Source organism: Rhincodon typus, chromosome 47 (assembly GCF_021869965.1).
Source record: "Rhincodon typus isolate 14 chromosome 47, sRhiTyp1.1, whole genome shotgun sequence".
NCBI lineage: Eukaryota > Metazoa > Chordata > Chondrichthyes > Orectolobiformes > Rhincodontidae > Rhincodon > Rhincodon typus.
The window spans coordinates 9,546,105-9,556,223 of record NC_063378.1 but is presented as its reverse complement, the minus strand read 5'-3'; the positions used below and the strand labels follow the sequence as shown (position 1 = coordinate 9,556,223).

The window sequence follows — 10,119 nt, the reverse complement described above, 5'->3', positions numbered from 1 at the left end:
TGGGAAGACGATTCATTTACAAGAGCAGGGGATATCTTGCTCTCGATGTCCAAGGAGTTTAGTGAGACTATGTTGCAGTTTTGATCTCCTTATAAGAGTTTGCATGTTCTGGTGTTGGAGGAAGTGCAATTGACTTTTACTGTACTGATTTCTGGGATAGCAGGACTGACACATGAAGACACACCAGGCCGTTTCGAATTATATTCACTGGAGTTTAGAAGAATTGGGATCGGCTGTCTTAGAAACCTGCACAATACTGATGGGACTGGACAGGATAGATGCAGGAAGAACGTTCCTGATAACTGAGGAGTTCAGAACCAGGAATCCTTTTATTCACTCATATGATGCGAGCATCTCTGACTGGACCAGCATCAATTCCCCCCAGAGGGCACTTAAGAGTCAACCATATCTGTCCCCAGAACATTAGTGGAATTTTTGTATTAATAATCTGGCAATACCACCAGGCCATCGTCTCCCCACAGTCTAATGATATGGGGTTGACCATGTAGGTTTGGGATGAGGAGAAATGTCTTCACCCAGAAAGCTGCGAGCCTGTGGAATCCTGTGCCACAGAAAACAGTTGAGTCCAAAACATTGAACATTTTCAAGAAGGAGTTCGACAGAGTTCTTAGGGCTACAGGTATGAAAGGGTATGGGGGCGGGTGCTAGAGAGTGGGAACACGGGTCTCTGCTCTGATTGTATTGAATGGTGGAGCAGGTTTGAGGGTCTGAGTGGCCTAGTCGTGCTCCTATTTTCTATGCCAGTTTGAGTAGAGAACAGGGTGCTCAGGAATAGACAGTTGCAGGTTATACTTTAACTCCTCTGGAGGCGATGAACATAGAACATATAGAACATAGAACATAGAACAGTCCAGCACAGTACAGGCCCTACGGCCCACGATGTTGTGCCGACCTATTATCCTACTAAGATCAATCTACCCTGCATACCCTACATTTTACTATCCTCCATGTGCCTATCCAAGAGTTGCTTAAAAGTCTCTAATGTATCAGATTCCACTACCACTGCTGGCAGCGCATTCCACACACCCACCACTCTCTGTGTGAAGAACCTACCTCTGACATCTCCCCTATACCTTCCTCCAATCACCTTAAAATTATGCTCCCTCGTAATAGTCATTCCCGCCCTGGGAAAAAAGTCTCTGACTATCCACTCCATCTATGCCTCTCATTATCTTGTAAACCTCTATCAAGTCACCTCTCATCCTTCTTCGCTCCAATGAAAAAAGCCCTAGCTCCCTCAACCTGTCCTCATAACACCTGCCCTCCAGTCTAAGCAGCGTCCTGGTAAATCTCCTCTGCACCCTCTCTAAAGCTTCCACACTTTTCCTGTAATGAGGTGACCAGAACTGAACACAATATTCTAAGTGTGGTCTAACCAGAGTTTTATACAGCTACAGCATAACCTCACAGCTCTTAAACTCAATTCCCCTGCCAATGAAAGCCAACACACCATACACCTTCTTTACAACACTATCAACATGGGTAGCAACTTTGAGGGATCTATGGACATGGACCCCAAGATCTCTCTGTTCCTTCACACTGCCAAGAATCCTGCCATTAACCCTGTATTCTGCATTCAAATTCGACCTTCCAAAATGAATCACTTCACACTTTTCTGGGCTGAGTTCCATCTGCCACTTCTTTGCCCAGCTCTGCATCCTGTCAATGTCCCGTTGGAACCTTCAACAGTCCTCCACGTTGTCCACAACTCCACCAACCTTTGTATCATCAGTAAACTTACTAACCCACCCTTCCACTTCCTCATCCAAGTCATTTATAAAGATCACAAAGAGCAGAGGTCCCACAACAGATCCCTGCGGAACACCACTGGTCACCGAGCTCCAGGCTGAATACTTTCCATCTACTACCACCCTCTGTCTTCTATTGGACAACCAGTTTTGTATCCAAACAACCAAATTTCCCTGAATCCCATGCCTCCTTACTTTGTGAATGAGCCTACCATGTGGAACCTTCTCGAATTCCTTGCTAGAATCCATATCCACCACATCCACTGCTCTACCTTCATCGTTGCGTTTTGTCACATCCTCAAAGAATTCAATAAGGCTTGTTAGGCATGACCTGCTCCTTACAAAGCCATGCTGACTATTTCTAATCAAACTGTGCTTTTCCAAATAATCATAAATACTATCTCTCAGAATCCTCTCCAATCATTTGCCCACCACAGAAGTAAGACTGACTGTTCTGTAATTTCCAGGATTATCCCTATTCCCTTTCTTGATCAAGGGAATGAAATTTGCCACCCTCCAATCTTCTGGTACCACTCCAGTGGACAGTGAGGACACAAAGTTCATTGCCAAAGGGGCAGTAATCTCTTCCCTCGCTTCCCGTAGTAACCTTGGGTATATCCTGTCTGGCCCAGGGGACTTATCTATCCTTATGTTTTTCAAGATTTCGAGCACATCCTCCTTCCTATCATCAACAGGCATATCTGCCTGTTTCATGCTGTCCTCACAAAAGTCAAGGTCCCTCTCACTGGTGAATACTGAAGCAAAGTATTCATTAAGGACCTCCCCTACCTCCTCTGACTCCGCACACAAGTTCCCTCCAATATCTCTGATTGGCCCTACCCTCACACTGGCCATCCTCTTGTTCCTCATGTAAGTATAGAAAGACATGGGGTTTCCTTGATACTACCCCTCTTCTAGCTCTCCTAAGTCCATTCTTCAGTTCCTTCCTGGCTCCCTTGTAGACCTCTAGAGCCCTGTCTGATCCTTGCTTCCTCAATCTTAAGTAAGGTTCCTTCTTCCCCTTGACTAGGTTTTCAACATGTCTTGTCATCCAAGGTTCCTTCACCTTACCATCTTTTCCTTGCCTCAGTGGAACAAACCTATCCAGTACTTGTAGCAACTGCTCCCTAAACAATCTCCACATTTCTATCGTGCATTTCCCTGAGAACATCTGATCCCAATTGGTGCTCCATAATTCTTGCCTAATAGCATTGTAATTCCCCCTTCCCAATTAAATACTTTCCCATACTGTCTGCTCCTATCCCTCTCCATGACTATAGTAAAAGTCAGGGAGTTGTGATCACTATCACCGAAATGCGCTCCCACCAAGAGATCTGACACCTGACCTGGTTCGTTGCCAAGCACCAAATCCAATATGGCCTCCCCTCTAGTCAGCCTATCTACATATTGAGTCAGAAATCCTTCCTGGACACACCTGGCAAAATCTGCCCCATCCAAACTATTTGCAGTCTATATTAGGGAAGTCGCCCAAGACAACAACCCTATTACTTCTGCACCTTTCAAAAATCTGTCTCCCAATCTGTTTATCAATGTCTCTGTTGCTACTGGAGGGTTTCTATAGAAAACTCCCAATAAAGTGACTGCTCCTTTCCTGTTTCTGACTTCCACCCGTACTAACTCAGTGGATAAACCCTTCTCCACGACCTCTCTTTCTGCAGCTGTGATACCATCCCTGATTAGCAATGCCTCTCCCCCACCTCTTTTACCTCCCTCCCTATTTCTTTTGAAACATCTGTACCCTGGAACATCCAACAACCATTCCTGCCCCTGTGTTATCCAAGGCTCCATAATGGCCACAACATCGTAGTTCCAGGGGATGAGGTGCAGGCAAGTCTCTCACCCTCTCTTGTGAGGACACCACAGCGTTTCTTTGCTGGTATTGTTGAGATGATGAGGGCATGTTGCTGGGAGTAGGCTCCCAGACATTGTTGGCAGAGCTCTCTCTCTCTCTCTGAGAGTTACCCATTTCAGGACGCGATCTGCCGTTCCTTCTCCCCACAGGTGTGCGATGCCCAGAGAACAGTCATTTCGAGGTGTGCGGAAACCCATGTGATGGGAACTGTGCAGATGTTTCTGTGGGATCGTCCTGTGCTCAGGAGTGTGCTGAGGGATGTTTCTGTGACCGTGGTTACTTGAGAAGTGGGGACAGTTGTGTCCCGTCTGAGCAGTGTGGCTGTATCCATGATGGGGTGTATTTGAAGGTGGGTTCATGCGATGTGTCCCAGTTGGGGAGGGAGTGTTGGGAGTGGGGGTCGTTGGGGAGGGCAGAGTTGGGATTGGGTGGGCGTTGGAGAGGGCGGAGTTGGGAGACGGTGGTATTGGGGAGGGCAGGGTTGGGAGTGGGGTGTGTCGGGGAGAGTGAGGTTGGGGGTGGGGGGTGTTGGGAAGGGCAGAGTTGGGAGTGTGGGGGTGTTGGACAGGGTGGAGTTGAGAGAGGGTGGTATTGGGGAGGGCGGGGTTGGGAGTGGGGTGGTTGTTGGGAGTGCGGGGTTGGGAGTGGGTGGTGTTGGGAAGGGCGGGGTTGGGAGGGGGGGGGCTTGGGAGGGGGGGGTGTTGGGGAGGTTGGGGTTGGAGGATGGGGTAGTGCAAGGCCAAGGTGGTTTAGAGGTCACCCAGCCATTCACCACTATTGGAAATGGACCATACCACCCCTCGACCCTATTCCAACATTCACTTAGGTTCTGATTGATCCATTTGAGTTTCCCACATTTCCATGTCCCCACATTGACCACCTTTGATTCCCTGCCCGACAATAATCTATTCTCAAAAATACTCAATGATGCCTCTACCCACTGCCTCCTGAGGCAGAGAGTTCCACAGCCTCTCAATCCTCTCTGAGAGACAGCAAAAACATTCTCCTCATCATTGTCCTAGATATTTTTCTCCTCAACCTGTTCAGGGATCTTATTACATACCTCTGGAGCAGGCTGGACTTTCAAGCTCAGAGATAGGGATACTACCACTGCACCACCAGAGCCCTGTTGCTGCTATCCTAACTGCGTGACCCTAATTTTTAAACAGTACTCCCTAATTCTGGACTGATCCATACCAAGGGACATCCTTCTGACATTCATCTTGTCCAGACTGTTTAATCCCGATGGAAACAAGCCCAGTCTGTGTACCACCCTTCCTAACCCACTCCATTCCAGGAGCCAAACCAGCCAACATGCTCCAGTGTATTTATTCCCTCCCTTCAGTAAGGAGGCTGATGAGACTGTGTTTGTGATGGTGCCCTTTCCTTGCAGATGGGGGAGAGCAGGCTAACAGCTGACTGCAGCTCCCGATGCCACTGCCTGGCCAGGAACGAGGTGCGGTGTGTTCCAGCAGGCTGCCGAGCAACAGAGCGATGCACTCTGAGGAGGGGGGCCAGAGGCTGCCTCACTTTGTTCAAAACCTGCATGGTGACCGGGGACCCTCACTACATCAGTTTTGATGGTGCAGTCACACACTTCCAGGGAACCTGCAACTATGACGTGGCCAAGGTCTGCAGCCCCTTCTCGGCGAACTGGTTCCGAGTAACGGCCCAGAACCAACACCGGCGGAACAACCTGGTGTCCTTTGTGTCCCGTGTATATGTCTATCTGCCAGGGCTTCACATCACCATCCAGAGTGGCCAAGGAGTGCTGGTAAGTCTGGTTCCCACAGTGCCGTTGGGAGTAATCAGTCGCGACTTTTTGTCTCAGTCCAGTCTGGGAGAAGAGGAGGTTAAGGGAAAGGGTTGACTGAGATGCTCACAAAAAGCAGGAGTCGGAGCAGACTTATTCACCCCTTTGAACCTGTTCCTTGTGGTCATGCAACTCGATGGCCTGTTCCTGCTTTCCCCGATGCCCCACATCCAAATCCTGAGAAACCTGGGCAGAGCGTAGAGGGTGAAGCATTTTCACATTTTGCTGAATGATCGAGTAGCAGAGAGACAGAGAGATCGGAAGCAATCGGTGAATGATGCAATCATAACCCCCTTGCTCAGAGACCTGAGGGGGGAGAGCAATCTGAGACACCCTACCTGACGCAGAGGGGATGGGAAGCTCAATGAGGTAATTTAGCGTCTATTTGGATGGTCATCTGAAGAGAATATACAGGGAAGGCTGCAGGGCCCAAGGGCCATTGATTGGCAGGGTATCCTCTGAAGGGCCGGACACAGAGACAAAGGCCGAGTGACCTCCTGCCACTTCTTGATGATCCTTTCATTCACATGGCCACTCTGTGAGGCCTTTACCCAGTATGTCAGCAGCATCAGATAGTGAGTGGTCACAAAGGAGCAGATGGTTTTAGCTACAGAGGGTAGGTGGCCTCGTCAAGTAGATTCTATTTACAGAGTGAGGGAAACCCATTGTGCAGAAGAGGTTTACCAGGATGCTGCCTGGATTAGAGGGTACGAGCTATAAGGAGAGGCTAGAAAAACTCGGTTGCTTTCTCTGGAGCAGCAGAGGCTGAGGAGAGACCTGATAGAAGTCTATAAAACTATGAGATGCATAGATGGGTTTGACGGTCAGAATCTTTTTCCCAGAGTTGAAATGTCTAAAACTAGGGGCATGCATTTAAGGTGAGAGGGGGCAAGTTCAAAGGGGATGTGAGGGGCAAGGTTTTTACACAGAGAATGGTAGGAGAGTGGAACATGCTGCCAGGGGTGGGGCTGGAGGCAGATACGATAGGGGCATTTAAGGGGCTTTTAGATAAGCACATGGATATGCAAGGAATGGACCAAGGGTGGGCAGAAGGGATTAGTTTCATTTGGTATCATGTTCGGCACAGCATTGTGGGCCGAAGGGCCTGTTCCCGTGCTGTACAGTTCTATGTTAACTGTGGACGTGCACTCTCCTTCCCAGGTGAATGGCACAGCCGTATCGATACCCCACAATATCCTGGGCTTGGCCAGCATCTCGCAGTCCGCTGGCTTTATTGTAGTTGACACGGTCACCAATGTGGAGGTACAGTACGACGGGAGGAGTACCGTGTTGGTGAAGGTGGGGCCTGAGTATGCAAACAGACTGTGTGGGATGTGCGGGAATTTCAACGGGAACATGATGGATGACAAGGTTCTGCCAAGTGGGCAGACAGCCAGGAGTGACACGGAGTTTGGCAATTCCTGGAAGACGGAAAACAACGACTTGAGGTAGAGTTTTCAACCTACACCATTAGACACACGGGCCATGCAGGATTTAAGGGGGAAGTGGTCACTGTGCCCCACCCTCTGAGCTGACCACGAATGTACCAATAGAAGCAGAAAATGTTGAAAAATCTCAGCTGGTCTGGCAGCGTCTGTGGAGAGAAATCAGAGCTAACATTTCCAGTCGAGTGACCCTTCCTCGGAAATGATGGTAGCTAGGAAGATGTTCTGAGGAAAGATCACTGGACCCAAAACATTAACTCTGATTTCTCTCCAAAGATGCTGCCAAACCTGCAGACCTTTTCCAGCAATTTCAGCTTTTGTAGCTGGCAATGTGTTAGTTTTTATGCAGAAGATAGGGTGGGGAGGGCGTACAGAGTAAACAATAGGTGGGGATAGAGCCCAAAGAGAGAGAATAAAAGTTGGGCCGACAAAGGAGTGGATAACTGGCTGGGAGGGTGAATAGCTGTTAATGGGGACTGTTAGTGGCTAACAATGGGTTGTGAGTAATAGCAGACTGTGTGATAACAAGGCCTGGTGTGTGTTTGTTGGGGTAAGGACATGGGAGAGCTCAAGCCCTAAAGTTGTTAAACTCAATATTGTGTTCAGAAGCTGTAGAGTCCCCAAGAGGAACAAGATGGTCTGTTTTTCCAGCTTGTGCTGAGCTGTGCTGGAACACTGCAGCAAGCCTGAGGCAGAGATGTTGACCAGGGATCAAGGTGGTGTGTTGAAGTGGCAGGGAACTGGAAGCTCAGGGTCATTTTTTGCGAACAAAATGTAGGTATCGTGCGAAGCGACCATCCAGTCTACGCTACATTTCCCCCATGTGGAGGAGATCACATTGTCAGCATCTGTACCAATAGGATGAACGGCCACTAGAGGGAGCTTCATTCAGAACCCTGGACAGTGGCTGCTCCCAGGATATTCAACTAAACCAGAGCAGATAATCCCCACTCAGGAAATCGGGAAGTAGGAACAGTGACTGACCTTTACTGTCCACAGACTGGACTAGCTCATGTCCCAAACTGAATTATATCCCCACCTACATAATCACCCCATCATACAATCCCAGCACTGGGACAGCATGGAGTTAAATACGGAGTAAAGCTCCCTCTACACTGTCCCCCATCATACAATCCCAGGACAGGGACAGCACGGGGTTAGATACAGAGTAAAGCTCCCTCTACACTGTCCCCCATCAAACACTCCCAGGACAGGGATAGCACCGGGTTAGATACAGAGTAAAGCTTCCTCTACACTGTTCCCCCATCAAACACTCCCAGCACAGGGAAAGCAAGGGGTTAGATACAGAGTAAAGCTGCCTCTACACTGTTCTCCCCCATCAAACACTCCCAGGGCAGGGACAGCACAAGGTTAGATACAGAGTAAAGCTCCTCTACACTGTCCCCCATCAAACAATCCCAGGACAGGGACAGCACAGGGTTAGATACAGTGTGGACTTCCCTCTACACTGTCCCCCCATCAAATACTCCCAGAACAGGGACAGCACGGGGTTAGATACAGAGTAAAGCTCTCTCTACACTGTCCCCCATCAAACAATGCCACGAACTGTCAGCAATATTTTCCATGTATTTGGATTGAGGGTGTGATGAATGACGTGACCATTATTTTATTTGTAATTGAAGTCTTGTTTTTCCTGTAGTTGCCAGGACGACAATCACAACATTGAGCTGGACTGTCCACGCCGATTCCAGTTTGAATCACTGTGCTCAATCATCGTCAATGAGACCGGACCTTTCTCGGAATGTCACTGGTACCTAGACCCCACCAATTACTACACATCGTGTGTGTATGACCTGTGTGCATATGGGACAAGCAATCTCCTGTTGTGCGATGCCATTGCAGGCTATGAAAGGGCATGTACCATACAAGGGGTTTCCATTCCATCATGGCAGGCCAGCCAAAATTGCCGTAAGAATCTATTTACCTTCCTTGTATTTGCTGTAAATTCAGGAGCGAAAAGTCCAGGAAAAAAGCCCAGAGTCAGTGACTGCACTTGGGTGAGACATAGAACAAGCAAGTTGTGATTTCCATGTTAAGTCCTGGTAAAATCTTCTGTGATTTAGACATGGATTAGGAGTCAGATACTGCTGTAGGGTAACAGCTTTCAAGCTGGTGTTAGTTACATGTTTAAAGTGGGAAGGCCGCTTGTCTGTAGCAGTTAGAGTCATATAGTCACCGATTCATTGAGGCCTGCAGCATGGAAACAGGCCCTTTAAGCTGCCCAGTCTTCACCATTAAATTAGTCCGATTTGCCTACATCTGGCCCATATTCCCTCCATACCTATCCTATCTATGTATCTGCCTAAATATTTCTTAAATGACAAAACTGTATTCACTTCCACCAATACCTCCAGCAGGCCATTCCAGACTCTCACCACCCTCTGTGTGAAAAAACCCTGCCCCTCTGGACCTTTTTGTACCTTGCCTCTCTAGCTTTAAGCCTATGCCGTTTAGTTTTAGACTCCCCTACCATGGGGAAAAGCTGCAAAAAGCCATCCCAACTCTTATACTCAACGCAATGACAATGAAAGCTAGAATACCGAAAGCCTCTTTCACTGCCCTATCTACCTGTGACTCCACTTTCAGGGAGCTTTCAGCCTTTGTCCTAACACTCCCCAGGAGCCTACCATTGACTGTGTCAGTCCTTCCATGGTATGACCCACCAAAATGCAACACATTGTATTTATCTAAATTAAACTCCGTCTGCCATTCTGTCAATCTGTAATTTATCATAAGAAGTTGAACAAGCTCATAAAATCAATATACTGCAGATGCTGGAAATCTGAAATAAAAACAGAAAGTGCTAGAGAATCTCAGGAGGTCTGGCAGCATCTGTGGCGAGAAAAACAGAGCTAATGTTTCAAGTTCAATGCTCTGAACAAGAGTCAGGCTGGACTTAAAACATTAACTCTATCCGTTTCTCTTTCCATGGATTCTCCCAGACTTGCTGAGTTTCTCCTGCACTTTCTGTTTTAATTAGTTAAACAAACTCAGCTCTGTACAAGAGACAGGGGTTTTTTTAATATCAAAGTGTACAGTTGGTAATGGGCACATAATCAGGAGACTACAGGAGATTGATCTTAGTAGGATAGTAGGTCGGCACAACATCATGGGCCAAAGGGCCTGTACTGTTCTATGTTCTATGTTCTATGTTCTATGTTCTATGTTCTATGTTCTATGTTCTATGTTCTATGTTCT

At 47.9% G+C, this 10,119-nt stretch overlaps 1 protein-coding gene across 1 annotated transcript in view; it reads left to right on the top strand.

Annotated features, from left to right (window-relative positions):
• Nucleotides 1–10,119, top strand: part of LOC109925556 (alpha-tectorin-like) — a 38,097-nt gene that overhangs the window by 14,474 nt on the left and 13,504 nt on the right. Inside the window, exons 8-11 of the mRNA XM_048620608.1 lie at nucleotides 3,792–3,991; nucleotides 5,036–5,416; nucleotides 6,617–6,903; nucleotides 8,561–8,829. Coding sequence (XP_048476565.1) covers nucleotides 3,792–3,991; nucleotides 5,036–5,416; nucleotides 6,617–6,903; nucleotides 8,561–8,829 — 1,137 coding nt within the window. The remainder of the gene's footprint in view (nucleotides 1–3,791; nucleotides 3,992–5,035; nucleotides 5,417–6,616; nucleotides 6,904–8,560; nucleotides 8,830–10,119) is intronic.